This window comes from Falco biarmicus, chromosome Z, assembly GCF_023638135.1.
Source record: "Falco biarmicus isolate bFalBia1 chromosome Z, bFalBia1.pri, whole genome shotgun sequence".
NCBI lineage: Eukaryota > Metazoa > Chordata > Aves > Falconiformes > Falconidae > Falco > Falco biarmicus.
In genome coordinates this window covers 7,044,771-7,062,094 of record NC_079311.1, presented here as the reverse complement: position 1 = coordinate 7,062,094, position 17,324 = coordinate 7,044,771, and the positions used below count along the sequence as shown (strand labels likewise).

Sequence of the window (17,324 nt, the reverse complement as noted above, 5' to 3'; positions counted from 1 at the left end):
GCTTCCACTCTTTTCCTGTCCTTTCCTTACTTTCCTCCTCTTCTCTGCTTGTAATACCACAGCTTCTGTCTTTGTGGGGAAAAAAATCACATGCTGGCTATTTTTTTGCCTTCTGTTCCAGCTTTCTTGCCTTCAGATCCCTTAGATCTTGTCCTCCAGTGAGGTTTTGGAGCTTCTCGGTGATAATAAGCCATCATGTGGTTTCATTATGTTCCGCTGTAATGGAACAGGTTTTGTCTCGCGTAAGGCAAGCATTTGCAGAAGAATCGAGGAAAATGTAGCAGTTGATGAGCATCATTTAGTACTCATAAGGCTGCTGTTGGGGGAGGAAAAAGAGAGGGCACCTGCTGGAAAAGGGTCGTGCCAGAAGAGGAGGTGGTGTGGTGGAAAGGGCAAAAGAGACTTGATATCACCCTTATTCTTTTCTTTTCTTTTTTTTTAATTTGAGGTTGTGAAAGGAGGGAAAGCGTATAAGGAGTAGTGAAGTAGCACAGAGGAGAAGGGAGTGCAGTGATGGGAGGACGTGAGGAGCCAGAGCTAAGAGGGGCTGTTCCCAGTGGTGGCAAACCCCAGATGCCCATCTCTGGGCTGTTGGGTTCTTCCAAGGACTGAAGAGTTTGTTTTTAACTCTGCTGGTATTACAGCAAGTGGCAGAGTTCCTCCTAACTTACTGAGTACCTAATTAGGCCAGAGCTCCACAGATCCTGCCATTGCAGGAGCATGTATTAAAATCTTCCCCATTCATTTGTCTTCAGCATTCATCACCCATGCCTTCTGGTTTCTATATACACGTACATACATATACATACATACATATATTAACTTTCTGGTGAAAGTGATGCTTTCTAGAGAGTTTCCAGTGAAATCCATTTAATTTTTACTGGGTCCATTACCTAGGGGTGCTGCACGATACGATGCTGGCGTGAGTCAGGTTATGATAATCAAGAACTGCATAGCAGCAGGGAACAAACTGTATCCCTTCACTGTTCATTTCAGACCCTCAAACATACAATTTGCTTTTAATAGAACAGAGTTTTCTGTACAGTAAAATACAGCTATTATTGTACAGAAGATACCAGCATTAGCCAGTCTCCACTGAAGACGCTATTTCATCTCAGATTGTTTCGGTCACAGGCTGCTGCTTCTAGGTTACGTGTTTATGTTGTTATACTTAACATGACATATCAATTTTAATTTAATGCTTTTTCAGAAGGGTTGGGAGATTGCAAAAGTTTGCGTGCCCCAAGGCTCACTGAGGCGATGGGATGAGCTGTACAGAACTGCAAAGGTCTTGCTGGTGGGGAAGGGTCTAACCTCTCTAGGGAAGGACTGGAGACAAGAGACCTGAGCCTTCTCCATCTCTCTGCCTCCCAGCCAGTGTGCAGTTCTGTTCACCCATATTTAACACATGTACCATACTTGTTTACAGTAACTTATCGAGCTAGAAGGAGAAATTGTTTTGCTGTGATAAGCGGTAATTATAGAAACCACCTTCAAGTAAATTGTTAAAAAGCTATTCAGTTGTATGGCATATTTCCCTATTTGTATGCATTTCACTTTTCACTTGTCGCAAAAAAAATGTGATTCCAACTCCCTGATTTAAAAAAACAAAGTAAAAGGAGAGAGCTGTCACTGGAGCTTAAAACTAATTTGATTTTCTTGGTTTGATTTTTTTGAGTTTCAGTGAATTAGAAGTTTTAAGATGGGATCTGAGCTGCTCTGCCCCAGTAAAGCCTACAGTAGTTCAAGGCCTCCAGCTCTTGCCCCAACTGTAACTTTCCAGCAACAGGTTACTTCAAAAAAAAAAAAATTGTAAAATTTGGCATCGAAACAGGAAATATGTGAACCTGTCATGGTAAGCAGTCTCAAAGGGCAAGCTGCTTTGCAGGAGCTAATTAACCTTAGGAAATAATTACACAAATATGTAAATGTTGTTTAGATAATTCCATGTGTTATCAACTCAGGTAGTCCATCATAACTGCAGACCTTGCAATGTCTAGGTGTTAGAATCTGGCATAGTTGATAAGGCTTCGGTGGCTGCATCACTTCAGCTTGGTATTTAACAATTAATGACTGTGATATTACACTAGTAAATTCAACCTGTTTTTTGAATGCAACAGAACGTAACACCGTATTCACTGTGTGCACACTGCTTATCTGCGTATTCCTAATGGCCCCAGCCATTAAGATGTTACATACCATTCAACTATTAGGTGCTAGCAATACTGGGAAAAATGACAGACCATAATCTGTGGTCTCTGCCTCCTTTTTTTTGCACAATGGATGGCCCGAGAATTTACCCACAATCATTTGGGGTTTTCAGGGACTTAAAAACGATTACAGGAGAGCTGTAAATCTGCGAGCCAGTTTTCTCAAAGCAAAACAGAGACAGCAAGCAGCATTTTATACAAGTGCGTTTCTGTTAGCGTGGCATAGACCCTGAAACAACGTAGTTGCTTGGACCTTAGACATTCTGGGTGTAAAGTCCCCCCTAAAACCAGCTGGGCTGGGCTGGAGCAGCCCATGACATCCCTGACCCATGCCAGGACTTGAGTTGAGGCCAAGCAGATCAGCAACCGGCAGCATCTTCCCTATCGCAAGCTGCTGCTTCCAGCGGCTGTAGGAGAGGTTCTGGCCCTTGGATATTAAATAGTTTCATATATACGAGAAACATGAATTTATTAATCATTGTCATATTACTTTCATAGACTGTACTGTTGAACTACTTGATTAAACCTTTGATACTAAAATGAAAAGCTCCTTGTTAACCATTTATTACCAGTTTTTGAGCAATCGCTATTTTGATTTAAAAAATGAGAGATTTTTTATACCTAGTTAAGAGATAGTGTTTAAAAAATACCGGGGGGAAAGCCCTTTATCCCTAGAAAAAGGAATCTGTTCTGTTCTTAAACCAGTATTTGTGAATACTCATCTCTTCAAAATGAAATAAAAATTTCATTCTACTTGCAAACACTTGATGATCTTTTCTCATTCAAAAGGAGTATGTCCATGTGGCAAGAGCATCTTTTTGATGAGCCCCCCCATGCACCTGTCATTAACCGAATCAGAACCTAATACCTGGGTGCTTATATTCTATATTACTTTTGTGGATGCTGCTTTTATAGCAGGTTCCAGAAATGTGTACCTCCTCTAGCATTCAGGAAAATGAGTAAATATAACATCAGCAATCTAAAATTCCTTGGCAACACTTGTGTTAAATGATTTTATCCACCTTTATTTCCAAGGCAATCTTCAGTGGTGGGATTTGCTGCATGCAAGTATGACAGGTGGTCAATATCTGATAGTCTCCATAGCATTGGTAGGCACTGACAGCAAATGAGGTATATTCGTTTTATTTCTGTTGGTGAAAAGAGCAAAAATGCAGTGTTTTTTTAGGAAAAAGGCATGGACGTCTCTTCATTTATTAGTTAATTAAAGGCTAAGTCTTACTGATAGTGTTCCATGAAAAATGGAGGCGGGTAGGATTTTGCATGATGGGAGCACAGGCGAAGGCTGCATCTTCTGTGCTCAGAGCATCTGCTCCATCCCCCACCAAGCACCACGGAGCTGGGGTGCAGGACTCCAGTCAGGAGGTACCTTAGCAGCAGCGACCCCGTAAGTGCCTGGTTTGGGGTTACTTTTCGTTAAGCATTGTACAGAGGCCTTTTCTCATGACAAGCTTCTTAACTTTTGTTTCTTTTATTTCTAATTCTGTACGGGGGTGTAGGAGGGGGTGTGGATTTTCAGAGGGATGGAGACCCACAGTTATATGACTTCCACACCTCCAAAGAATCAGACCTCATCCTTAGACCCAGAATTACTGGTTATAGGTGACCAACTTTCAGCAGCTGCAAATTTAAGTTCAGCTCTCCCAGCACCTTTCCATCTCAGTCTGTTTCCCAAATGAGGACGCATTCAGCCTCAGCTGCCTTCTGGGGGATGTAGCCTGATGTCTCCATCCCCTTCTGTACAGTCATATAGATAATTATGTAAAGCATGACCAAGGAGCTCCTACTGCATCAAATAATTTAGCAAGGTGGTATATGAGTGCATTGTATTTAGCTGTGATGAAAAGAAGAAAAGCAACAGCTGCCTCGAACTGTCACCTTTCATGCTAAAACTGCAGCATCCAGCCTCATCATTTAACCCTGGCCAGGCAGAGGAGGTTAATCCTGATGGACCCAGCACCACTGGAAATCCAAAGGAGACTGGCCGTACTCTGCAGTGCCCACTCCTGCAGCCAGATGTTTCTTGTACGGACACGGCACCGGTTTATTCTCCATCTGAGCTGTTTAAAAGATGGGCTTGTTACGAGGGGAAAAATATAAGCAGATGCTCTGAAGAAAGAGCTTTTCTTCTAGACATACATGACTCCTCCCGAACTCCTTCTCACACATATGTGCTTTTCTTACCTTGTTTAGGGTTTAGCAGAGTGTGTACAGCAACACAGTTTATCCTGACATTTTTTATGGCTTTTTTTTTTCACTGGTAACAAAGGAAACTGTAGTTACAGTCTATATCTAACTTGTTCCAGCTCATTTCTTATTGCCTTTATGAAATCCTATTGAGTCTTTGTACTGGACTGTGAAGCTGTGCAGTTAATGATTCGGTTTACTAGACCACTGGTTATGCTTTAATTGGTGGAGGCTCTTTTGGGCTGAATTTCTGAATCCTTTAGAAGCTTCTTGCTGCTGTCTTAGTCTTATGGAAACCTAAAATTGTGTGCTTTTCCCAGCAGCCTGTAGAAGTAACATAAAATACCTGAAAAGGCAATATTAACCAGAAACCACCTCTTTTTGTCAGAATGTTAAAGCAGGGTTACGTACCTGTACAAAAACTGCTGTTAAGAGAATTACTGATAACGTTATTATTTAACAAACATATACCTACTGCATATTTAACTAAAGTAAATCTTCTAGATAAACTAGTCATTTAAAAACTCTTCCAGGGTTTAATATGCCTTTCCCATACATATCATACTTAGTGTACATCACTTTTCCGTAGGAAACACCAGTTCAAGTTGTCCTTCAGCTTTATCTTAATAACTGGTCTGTCAATCATATTTTCTTTATTCAATTTCTTTTGAAAAACTTCCCACTTTCCTCAGAAAGGGAGGAGTCTTTACCTCCCTTACTTATCTCTACAATCAAATTTCAAACAGGGTTGAAAGGAAATAAGCCCTTTCTCATGCTGAGGTGGTTTACAATAGTTGATACATAATTAGTTAAAACTATGTTCTGTCATAGTCAATCAAGAGCAGAATCTGTCCACGGTTAAGAAGAATACCTTCAGTGCTTTTTGGCAAATTTGATAAATGCATTTTAATCGCTGCTACCTTAGAGAAAAAAAAAATATAAAAGCACATAATTGTTTTAAAAGCTTTGGGTCCAGATCCATAAAGATTTCTAGCCTTCTCACTCTTATTTAGGAAACCGGGTGTGAGAATGGAAGTAAAAGCCTAAATCCACCATGTTATTTAGTTGTCTGTCTTCCCATTGATTTTAGACACTCATAAGAGCTTAAATTCCCAAAACTGAGTTGCAGGCTGGGACTAAGACCTAAATCACTTCAGTGTTCTTGGTAAAGTTACAATAATGCAGACTATATAATAAGCATCTTGTGATTGCCAGTGGCTTTTGCTGGTTTGTGCTTTATTTCCCCCAAGGAAATGAGGCTTTGGGTCTGCATCTCAGTCGCCCAGGGGTATGAAGCTGCTGGTGGAGCACAGCAAAGGAGGAAAGGGATGCAAATTTTAGGAAATGACGTGACCTTGACTGATAAGCTCTTCCTGGCACAAAAGAGCCTGGAAAGCGCCTGCAGTGCTGTGCTGAGGGTGTGAAACCCTGGTGGGGCAGGGGAGCTAGCAGAGCATCTTACTCTTGTCATCTGGGACTAGACAGATTTGTAGTTACGACACAGACAACCGGGGAAATAAGTAATATACAGAAGTGTGCAGGGCTTTCTGAGAACCTCTGAGGTAGAGGTGGGAGCACAGAGCACTGATGTTTGAGGAGAGTGTGCTAAAATCAGTGTAAATCATCCCCATGCCTTCAGTGACGCTTACACTGACTGGCGTTCACAAATTCTTGTTCCATAATAATAAGAAAAGCCTCCCCTAACTACCACAGACTCCAAAGTAATGGCTGACATGTGAGCAGTCAAGAGGTGTTTTATCTGTGCTGTATCTTGTAGTCCACAGTTGCGAAAAATTGCATGCAAAAGGGTAGTTGCAAATACCATAATTTTAATCTTTGGCAGATTTCCATTGGCCCATAATATGAAAAAATTGTAAAGACTGAAATTATATTTATATTGTTCCTACTTGTTTTTATTTGTTTTACCAGACTAAGGCTTAACTACTTTAAACAAACCATCAGTGAACAAACATTTGACAAAGAGTTGTCAAAAGAATGAAAATCAGAGCAGTGGCTCATAATTTCTTTGAATGCCTCTGTTTAGCTGAATTACCATCATGGTATTTAGACAAAATTTTGCAGATGCATAATTTTTGTTGTATTTATTAAAATAAGCCACAGTAAAGCAACAGTTTTACTGCCTTTAAATTGCAATCTTAAATTTCTTTTATTTAGACAAATTAATCTGTTCTTTTTTTGACACTGGAGTATATTCATTGGAGGTTTGTTTTAACAAAACACTTTATCATATAGGAACATGTTGCTTTTAGACAGAATTGCCAGTGTTTAAAAGGTAATTGTCGCAAACATAATTTCTTTCTGCAGGATAATGGATCTCCTGAAGAACATGCAGTTTATGTTTGGGACCATTTTATTTCCCAGTCAGCTGCAGAGAACGTGGTTTTTGTTGCTCACAGCTATGGTGGACTTGCCTTTGTAGAGTTGGTAAGTGTGACTTCTCGATTGCCTTCTTTCCTGAAGCCTTTCACAGATTTTCCTAAATTCCTTGTGATCACCTTCTTGAAAGCAACCATTTAGGAGCAACTTCAAACAGATACAGATCTGTGAGGATTTCTTTGCAACTGGAAGGTCACTGCATTTTTCTCTGGTTTTGGGTTAGTCAGTAAGGTCCCAAGTGTGCACAAACCCAAAAGACTGTGGGAAGACAAAACACATAGATCCTCTGTGTCCAGGCTATGCACCAAGAGGCAGCGCTCAATGGGTTTGTGCTCTGGGGCAGAAAGACTGAGAATGTACAAAAACGGTTTTAAAGTCACATTAACAAATGCACCTTTTTGGGTATAGATTGGAACTATATTGGAAGACGAGGGGAGATTTGGGGGTTTTACCCAGTTTTGCAGGTTTTCCACAAAGGCCTGCAGAAGTTGCTGGGAAGACTTTTTTTTTTTCATTTATTAGGTTCTGGTGGAAGGGACTCTGCTCAGTGTAGAGCTGCCCTACCGCTGCTGCTGGGACTGCTGAACATGCAGCTTGTCAGTCTTTCACCCTTGTCTCTGAAGGCAGATTGTTGACCCCACCTGCTATATGAAGCTGCCTGTTGAAGCTGTGTACTTTTTTTTAAGTGTAGCTATAGGCTCCTGATTTAATTGTGACATGCTGGTGTAATCAGAACATGTTCATTGAAGAAAAGTGGTAAAAAGGAAAAAAAAAAAAGCTCCTTGTTTATTGTGAAAACGTATATTGCAGAACATTGCAATTGGTTTTATAGACACAGGAATGAGCTGAAGTACATCTTTTGTCTGTAACACATCAGTTTAGCACGAAAGTTAGTAAAAGTGGTTTCTGCCTGGCATAAGATGAATGAATGCCTCAGTTAAGAAAATGCATGCATGAGTGTTTTGTTTTCAATCTTGTACTTCTCTAAGTAGCAAGAGGAATCCAGAGTAGGACCACTTGTCTTGTTTTAAGAACATAACATTTTTGTTAATCCTTTTAATTTGTAGAAATTAAGGCCATTTTTACTTTCCCTGTGTTTCTAGAAGAGTATTTTTACAACATGTAAGATATGTATTGATTAGAGACTTGAGAACAGGTCAGCTGGTCGTTTTCCAGAGGTATTTTATTACCAGGTTGGTAAATAGTTGCAAAACTTTATAAGAGGCCAGCTTTGTGGAGATGAACAATTCTTTTTATGATCACAACTCTGGGCAAGAAATGGGTTGCTTTGCGCATGCCTGTTACTCCTCAGACGCAGTGAAGGGTAGGGAGCATCCCTTCTGTCTTGGCTTTCCTTGTCTGTCCAAAGTGAAGCATTAGCAGAATTTCTGTAGGTTTTGTAAAGCCGTGTTGTTTGGGTTGCAGGACACCTACGGATACGGTACGGTTAGCACAGGGCAGGAGTGGGAATCAGCTGGAGACCTCTCTCAGTGTTTCCTAAACAAAGTGCTTATTCGAAGGAGTCTTGGAGAGTTTTTTCATCACATTGCAGTCAGTGGCTTGAGGTGGCATGGGTAACAGATGACCAATGTGTCATTCCCATTTTGCCTGTTTCTCTTGTCACACTGGTGGATATTTCTTCACTTTTGTTCTACTTTAATATGAAGCACACAGATGTTTCAGAACAAGACTTGACTTCTGACCTTGGGGCTTCCAGGGTCAGGGTGCTCAGGGCCTGTGAAATTATCACAAGCTGAGCTAAAGTTTTTATCCATCACAGGAAGCAACCAGTAAGTAAGAAGTTAAAAAGGAGCTTTGTCAGAGAGACAAGATGGTCTCAGTAAGGGTCAGCTTCTGTAGTCTGCTGTCTCTGCAGGAGATGCATGCCTGAGAGGAAGAATATAATATATAACCATTGGCACATCACATATCTGTCATGCAAAACTAGACCCGAGAAGTATATTTAATGTGGTGCGATTGTTTTTTAAAAAAAATCAAAGGTTAATAACACCTGGTTTTGGTGGAGGTGGTTTGATATCTGAGCTCCAGTGAAAGCAGTTTAATTAAATAATGCATGCACTGAAGCAGGTATCATTGAAATAAACTCTGAACTGTTTTATCACAATATTAATTTCTAAGATTTTATTTTGTTATGCTCTCCTTTCTCTTCAACTTTATATCCATATGGCACTTTGTAATTGTAAAGAACTCCAAAAAAAAAAAAAAAAAAAGAATTGAACAGCTGATGGGCAATTACTGTCTTATGACAAATACATATTTGATCACTTTCTTTTCATGCTTTGTGGGGGGGACATAATGAGGGTGATGGAGCAGCTACACCATATAGCAACCGTACTACCTCTGCGCTCACCATGCAAGAGTCTTTGGGTCAACTGATGCATAAAATTGTAGGTTACAGTCGTGGTGGAGACCTGTTGCACAGCTGCTCCTTCGGCAGCCGTGCCTCTTGCAGGAGAGCAGTGTGAAGCATGTGGCTTTAATTTGTAATGAAGGTTTTTCTGCCTGGGCCCTCTGCGTTCTATTGTGCTGGCAGGGAAAAAGAAAACAAGCAAAAAAGTCCAAAAGTGTTTGCATTTTCAGGGAGTATCTTTCAAATTTGCTTTGCACGTTCAGCGCTGCGAGGTCTGTCCCGATCATTTGCAGTCATCACCGCGATCCCCAGCTCATCACTGTGTCGTGGCGTGAGGCTCTCGATGAAAACCTGATGCCTTGGCATTAAGCACAGAAAACCAGAAAAACCCGGTATGAAGCAAGAACTCGTTCGTGGTTGTCAGTAGCATCCCGTGGGAAGAGCTGTGGCTGCCCCGGCACGGCATGGGGAAGCGTTCAGCCTTGCGGGGCAGGACACATCCAGGCGCGCCATTGTTGGCAGCCACTGGAGGAGCTGGCGCAGGAACAGCAGCTCCGCTCTGCCCTCATCCCTCTGCAGGGCTGGTGCTGGGATGTGGGCATGCATTTTGGTGGGAAACTCCACATGAAAAGGAAGCAAGTACGCCCACCACAGGTGAAACTGGTATCAAAGGAGGAACATTTTCATTTGCAAACCTTTGGTGGCCGAACCTGTTCTTCATTCCAAATTTCATTTCACCATAAAAATCAGGCTGTGGCTTGGAAGTCCTTCATTATAAAAACCAGTAAAATTTGGTTGCAATTTTCAAATACATGCCACAGCATCTAACATTTTTATTGGTCTCTGCAGGTTTTTAATCTCCATTTTTGCATGTTTGTGAGTGTGAGGTTTAAGAAAAACAGGGTGAGTCTGTAATACCATGCTTGAATGCACAGAAACTGTTACCCAGTAGCTGCAGCGTAGGCACACCATTTCTGCACCTTGCTGGGTCATAGATTACTAGCAGAATAATTGAAAGTGATTGAACATGTGTGGGAAGTAAAGTTCCACCAATAAATGTAGTGAGTTGTATTGTTTATAGCATGAATTACAAATGCTAATTGTAAACCATATGCTAAAATGTATCTTAATATTTAGTAATTAAAACTGTGTGTAATTGTGGTTTGAAATTAAATATGCATCTAATAATACCTACACATAAATTGCTTCTTGAATACACAGCCACTAAAAAATAGTTGTTGGGTCACTGTGTTCTGCTAATTACTGATTTTGAAAAAATCAAGCCATGATTCATGAACACAAGCCTCTTACTTCTGTTATCCCTTACACAGTGTAGTCGGGGACTTATTTTCAGAAGCAGCTTGCTGTAGTTGACAGTAAAGTGTGGAACTTTCCCAACTCCTAGCTTATAATAATTTTATGAAATTTAACAGAAAGTGAGAATTTCAAGTTGATGGAGTCAATTTTATATTTAGTTTACAGAAAATAAGTTTCTGGTACAACGCCTCCTTTGAGTTTCTCTGCCAAATTTTGTGAGTTTACAATTATTTTGCTTTAAAAAGAATGTTTTCCCTTGTCATTGCCTCCATGAAAGACCCGCACAGGAAAAAAGATATATTGTGCCCCCGTGCCTACCTGAGTGCTGTGGCCATCCCCTGCAGATGTAATTACAGCATCAAGGCCTGGCTGCATGGAGTGGGGGCAGGAAGGGTGGTCCTAGGATGCTGGGTGACATGTAAAAAAACTAGCTGTGTCCATCATTGTAAAAAACACATGACAACTACTCATTTTGGAATCACGAGAAGAATTGTTAAATCTAAGCTTTCAAAATTGTCAATTAGGTATTCAGTATCCTGAGATTTTAGGGAAAAAAAAAGAAAAAAAAAAAAAAGGTTTTGTGGAAGGTTTCGCTTGCTTGCCTCCTGTATTGCTGAGACCTTAGGCTTTGCGTTTTCAAGGGTTTCCTCAGCACCTTATGAACCAAAAGTGTTGCTTTTTTTATTTTAATTTTAGTTTAGTAATATCTTTAAGGGAAAAAAAAACCACCAAGTACCATGGGAATTGTGACAAAATTGTGAGAATCAGTAGTGGTATCTCCAGCTTACGGCAGTCATACTGCTGTAAAAATACAAAGTGCACAGGGGAGTGTAATATAATTAAGTTAGGAGAAGGAAAGTAGGTTCATTGTTTTTGAGCAGATGAGAAACTATTCATGATAGTCTGTTGGCTAAAATGATGGATGTATATATTGACAATTTGCACAAAGGTGTAGATAAAAGTATGTGTGCACGTCTCTGTGTGTCTGCATATTTTTAGCCAGCTTTGTAAAAACAAGAGCCTTTAAAACACACTGTTCAAATTACTGCATGCACTGTAGTGTCCTAATTCCATCAAAATCGGCCAATTTTGTCCATTTGAGATAATTCTAGGTCCATCATTTTGAGGTATGTGCTGCAATGCACTGCCACTTCATTCTGTTGTATTGTGCTGAGTACAGTGAGGACCTGACCCAGGCTTGAGCTCAGAGGTGCCGTAATAATAGTGATGATAAACGGCCACCTGCTGAGCTACCTGGGGGTCTCTGGGGCTGCATCAGTATTCTGGCACAGGCAAAATGCAATACAAGAGCCTTAATGACTGGGCTGTGAACCTGTCATTAGCTTTTCATTAATTTAATTTCCTGAAATTTCAGATTGAATGGTTTGTTATATGTGGGGTTTTATTTATATATACTTATATAAATAAACCTATCTACTCATTTTTTTATATTTGGTTTGGCTCAAGAACTGATTAGCTTAGAGCAGGTGCTGTGGATATGCAACTCTTAATTCCTCTGGCTGATGTATTAAATCGATGTGCAGCAGAAGTACCATAAGGTCTGTTATAGCTGTAGGAAGCGTGGGAGAGAGCTGGAAGTGGAGACCAGAGAAGCAAAAACACGTCAGTGACCAAGGTGCATGTTGTGAAGAAACAAAGCAAAATATCACTGTGCTTCAAGACTTTGTGAGAATTAAACTTGGGGGGGGGGGGGGGGAGATGTTCTTTAGATGTTGCATGTCAGTTGGGAGAGCAGTATGGGATGCTATCTTCTAGATTTATGGGGACTTGGGTTATATGTCCAGTCTTTGGACAGATCATCTCACCCAACTCTGCTCTCTTAGGTCTCACCTTTTTTTGTGTTGTGGGCTTACATTAGCACTGCTTTGAGTGAGGTCTGACTTAGGTAGGGAGGCTCAGAAAAATAAGTGTAAAAATAAAAACGGGATATTTGCTCCATTTTGTTATTTATTTAAGCTATACTTTTGCTGTGCTTCTTGGAAAAATGCTTGTTCATCTGAAAAAGGTCAAACGAGAAATGAGGGTGGACAAGAGGAGCTAATGGAGAAGCAGCAGTGGGTTGTGTGAAATGGGTCGGACAGAACTAGGATCACAAGCTCTGGGGCGTGTTTCTTTTAGCATTTCTGTTACTGATATGGGCACACAAACTAAGTATGCACTAACGAAATTGGCGCCTGGCATGAAGTGCCAAAGTCACCATCGGTATTCAGAAGTAGAATTTCTGCAGTAATAGAAATTAAAGGAAATAATTCAAACTTCTGGACGCTTAGGCATTGGCTGGCTAGTCATCTGCATTTGTGTACAAGGAGCGATCTTACCAACAGAGAACAGCAGGGATGGTTCCTTGGACACATGGGCATGAAGCCCTCAGACATGTGGGTTCATCGCCGATGTCTGTAAGTGAATGACCTGAGAATGCAACAAAAGAGCAAAATGTGATCCTGTTATTTTCTAGCTCTTTCTGTCCCGGGAAGGGAAATATTAATGCTGGCCGTCATGCTGGTGAGATTAATCTGAGATAATCTGAGACATTCGGGAAGATTAACTCAGTTCGGAGGAGATATGGGGAAGAGATGTCATTACACTCAGGGCAATGGAGAGCCTGTTTTACTAGAAACGATGAAGGATGCTCAGGCGTGCCGTGATGTGGTGCCACCTGGAGATGTTGCCTACCACGAGCACCAGAATCGATACAGCAGTAGAAACAGCACGTGCACCTTCTAGGCTTATCAGTCTTCATAAGAGCTGTGTAATCTTCTGGTGCTCGTACACTAACTTTGTAGCTATTGAAGAAAAAGAAAGTTCAGTGTCTATTCTGTATTTGCTACAGGAGCAGAGTTTAAAAAGCATGGCTTGTTCAGCCCGGCGAAGGAAAGCTTAGAGGGATTGGTAGCACGCTGCAAATACATCGGGAGAGTAAACAGCAGGGAGGGAGAGCCATGTAAGCCAGAGAACAATGTTGGCACAGGAACAAATGGATTAAAACCGGTCATGAAAAAATCTAGGGTGGAATGAGGTTTCTCACCATTGGATGAGGAAGGCCTGTTTGGGAATGGGAGGACTGGGACAAAGCTGCTACCCAGCATGACCTACACATGGCAAGAGTTACGTGAGTAATTGGCTGGGACCATCGATCCTTGGTGTGACCCAGGAGTCCGTGTTCCGGTGAAAGTCAGTGCGTGCAGGTGTGTGTTTTCAGCCACAAACAATTGAACCCAGTTTGGATTAACTTTTCTGGAGTTGGCACCTCTCTGTACTCCAGCTCACTCCACTGGAAGCGCCAAGTGTCACCCAAAACCAGGTCAAACTGCCAAACACCAAGGTTTGCAAACAACTTTTTTCCCACCTGACTCACTTTTGGAAGTAGCAGTCTCATTTTTGCTAATGCTTTCTGAAATGCACAGGATTCAGCTTGTGGCGGAAAGCAAAAGGGATTGCAGGTCCCATGGCGAGGGGTTGCAGCAGTAAGGAAATCAAGCAATGGATTGAGCAAAAACAGACTGAAGTATCCTAATACGTGTCACTGCCTGCTGTACAGGGAGCAACCTCTTGATCACATTTGGCTTTTAGTGACACATACACACAAAAAGGAAGGGAGGGGTATGTATATACATATTCATATGCATACAGTCCCATTTTAACACAGAGCAGATAAACATTTTAGGCCACTCTCAACCTAAATAAGTAAATTGACAAGTGTATGCTGGCATCGTTATTTCACTTGCTACCATTTATTTTTATTATCCCTTTGCACCGCGGTAGCAATCACATAGTAATGCCTTCTCTTGAAGAGCTTGCAGTCTGGAAGGATCGTCTTAACGGGAAGAGACAGAGGGATGATGAACGATTACTAAGCGGTTCCAAGCACCGTAGCTGCGTGTCTTTTCTCATTTTTTGGCATTTTAGTTTAAATGCCGTGTAGGCCTCCCCTTCCTCAGCTCATCCCCCAGCCCCCTCAGCCTTGCTGCTGGGTGAGAGAAAAGGATGGCTGCAATGAAAGCCTGAGCCTTGGCCACTTCCAGAACAGGCTTGTGTTTCGAATATTCATCCCTCCTCGTTACCTTGCTCTAGATAACTTGCTCAGCCTCATTACTTTTTGCTTCCTCTTAATCATTTGCTAATGTAATATCTCATGCTTCACTCCGCCCAGTCCGTGGTCTGAGGCTAGCCATACGTGTGCCCCTTCCCCGCTTCTTCCAAAAGGAGAAGGGTGATGTTTCATGGACTGGAACAATATACCGAGTACTAATTGCCGGCACCACCCATCATTACTTTACATCTCATTGGTCCGTTCATGTTAATTTTCTAGTTCGACACCAAAGTTAGAATGCCAATTATAAAATGAACAAAGAACTGGAGATAAGTAAAAGTTAGGGTTACCTGGAAATCCAGTTACTTGGAAATATGTGTTTGTATCCTATGGCGTTTGGAGGTCAAAGGCACGGTGCTTTCTGCATTTCTTTGCAGAGAATTTTTCTAGAGCTGCATCAGCTCACTAGTTGTATATTTTTGTAATTTCTCTGCATTGTTTTACATTGCAGGCACTACACGGTGAACGTCTATTTTTAGATTTCAGTATGAAGAGCTTTCTGATCTGTAGCAATTGTTTTTTGAATTGTATTTCAATCTCCTTGTTCCGCAACTATACATAAATAGGTCTTCTTTTTTTATTTTTTCTTTTGTCTTTCTATGCCTGTCTGAATTTGGTACTGTTTGTCAACATTTCTTGGTAGTATGCTGAAATTGAACTCCATATTTTAAGTGCAGTTACTATAAATAGCTCAAGGTGAACCTCAGGACCTTTGTTCAACTGTGCAACATTCTGGTCAGTGCAGCCAAAATGGCAGTAAATTATCTTTTTTTTTTTCCCCAAAGCTTCTTTAAACTTGGTACCCGCTAATGTTCGTACATCCCTCAGAGTATTTTTGTGCTCTCAATTTCCCTTTCACCAGCAGCACTGAATGTACTACGTGATTTTTGCCCCCTAACGATATTATCTCATGTTCTTCCAAATTAAATCTACCTGCATTGGGGCCCTTGTTGCGCCGGATGACAAACTCGATTGTCATAACAATCCTTTTTGCACTACAGGTCTATGACTCTTGGAAGCTCGTTTTGTATGTCTTTCATGCCTTACTTCTCTTGCCAGTTTCTCCTGCTTTAATGTCACCTGCAAATTTAATTAATTCCAGATCATTAATGAAGATGTTAAATAAAACCATATTTGGCATCTATCCCTGTATCTGACTAGAAACTTCCTTCTGGCTCAATAAATTCCTTTACATTGGTATCCTGTTTCAACTGTTTTAAATTCTGCAAGACATTGTACTTATCAGGCAGTTTTATTTTTCATATCATTCAAATTCTAGCTCTGAAAGAAAAAAAGAAAAAGCTGAAGCACAGGACAGCATGTTCAAAGAACACGTCGCTCATTCTTTCAGTTGTGCAGATAAACTTCTGCCCTTCAGCCTTATCAAAGCTGATGGGGCAGTGTCTGTGTGCAGCCATCTCTGAAATGTGTGGAGGACACTGCTGATCCCAACAGCTAACTCCAGGACCCAGGACAAATGGTTTTCCACAGTGTCTTGCCTAGATACGCGTTTCCTCACTGGTTGCCCAAACTTTGCAGAAGTTGCAAGTTGTCATCCCTAGGCGTGCACTTAGATGCATTTTCTGCCTGAACCATCTCATACTCATCAGAGCTTTTCCAGACACTGGGGAAATCCATCAACGGTAATGGGAGACGAGTCTGCTGTCCCAGACCTCTAAGTACCATGTCTTTGCCTTAACTCCACTCCTCTGATGCAAACTGTTTCAGTCCACCTCTTTTTTGGCTCTCCGAGGTGAATTACCGAGACACTAGTACACGTACCGTCCTGCTGCATAAATAAAATGTCCTGTCTCCAGTTCTCCTCGACAGACTTTCTAGCTCCTCACCCCATCCACGTTGAAGTTCATCTTTTGCCTTCTTAATCTTGTAAAATCTTCTCTGAATGCAGATCTTTCTCTTTATTTTATTTAATCCACCTGTTTCTGAGCCTCACCAGCAGGTGCCCGGTTTTGCTGCAGTATGCACACCCTTCCATTTTCCGCATCCTCTGCTGATGCCTCTTTTTCTGGCATCAGGACAGGAAAATGAAATTTTTAGAACTCCACTTTATGCAGATGTGGTCATTGCATTTATAAGCGTCCAGGCATTGGGCTGGCTGGAGGTTCGAACAACATGAGAACTGCTGGGTGGGTGTTTTTCCCAGCAGGTACAGTATGGAAAACCCTGGCATTCTATTAAACTTCTTAGGTTGTTACTTATCTCTCTAGATTGGTTTGTAGAGCCACTTAATGCTAAAGATTTTACAACATTTGACATCATCACAGTCTAAAGGGATTGCAGTTCTTTTTGAATGTATACATGAACACTATTAAAGAAAAAAAGGATTTGCTTATACAATGAAGAAAGTGGGAAAATCGTACATATTATTCCCTGACATATTTTGTGGTTGCATTTAAGTTATTGAATCTGAAATATTTGACTGTTTTAAATTCTGGTTGGGTTTTTGTGGGTTGTTTTTAATGGAAAAAGCATTAAAAAAATAAGTTGTCTTGCTGTTATTCCATACTTTTTCCCATTTCTGTGGCATGATCTTATGCCAATAAGACTCCACAAGTGTATTGTGTTACTGTTAATTTAAATGTTAATTATGGTGAAAAGTGTATGTATAGCTTTTGTGTGGAACAGTAGAAATCTTATAAGACTTTAAGACCCGGTTTAGTGGATCAACCAAGGGAACTGCAAGTTAATAATA

The 17,324-nt window shown here is 41.0% G+C and overlaps 1 protein-coding gene across 2 annotated transcripts in view; it reads left to right on the top strand.

The window, feature by feature from the left end:
- The window catches only part of FAM172A (family with sequence similarity 172 member A), a 270,150-nt gene that overhangs the window by 148,762 nt on the left and 104,064 nt on the right, over positions 1–17,324 (top strand). For both annotated transcript variants that reach the window (XM_056323941.1, XM_056323942.1), the window contains one exon: positions 6,741–6,860. In XM_056323941.1, coding sequence (XP_056179916.1) covers positions 6,741–6,860 — 120 coding nt within the window. The remainder of the gene's footprint in view (positions 1–6,740; positions 6,861–17,324) is intronic.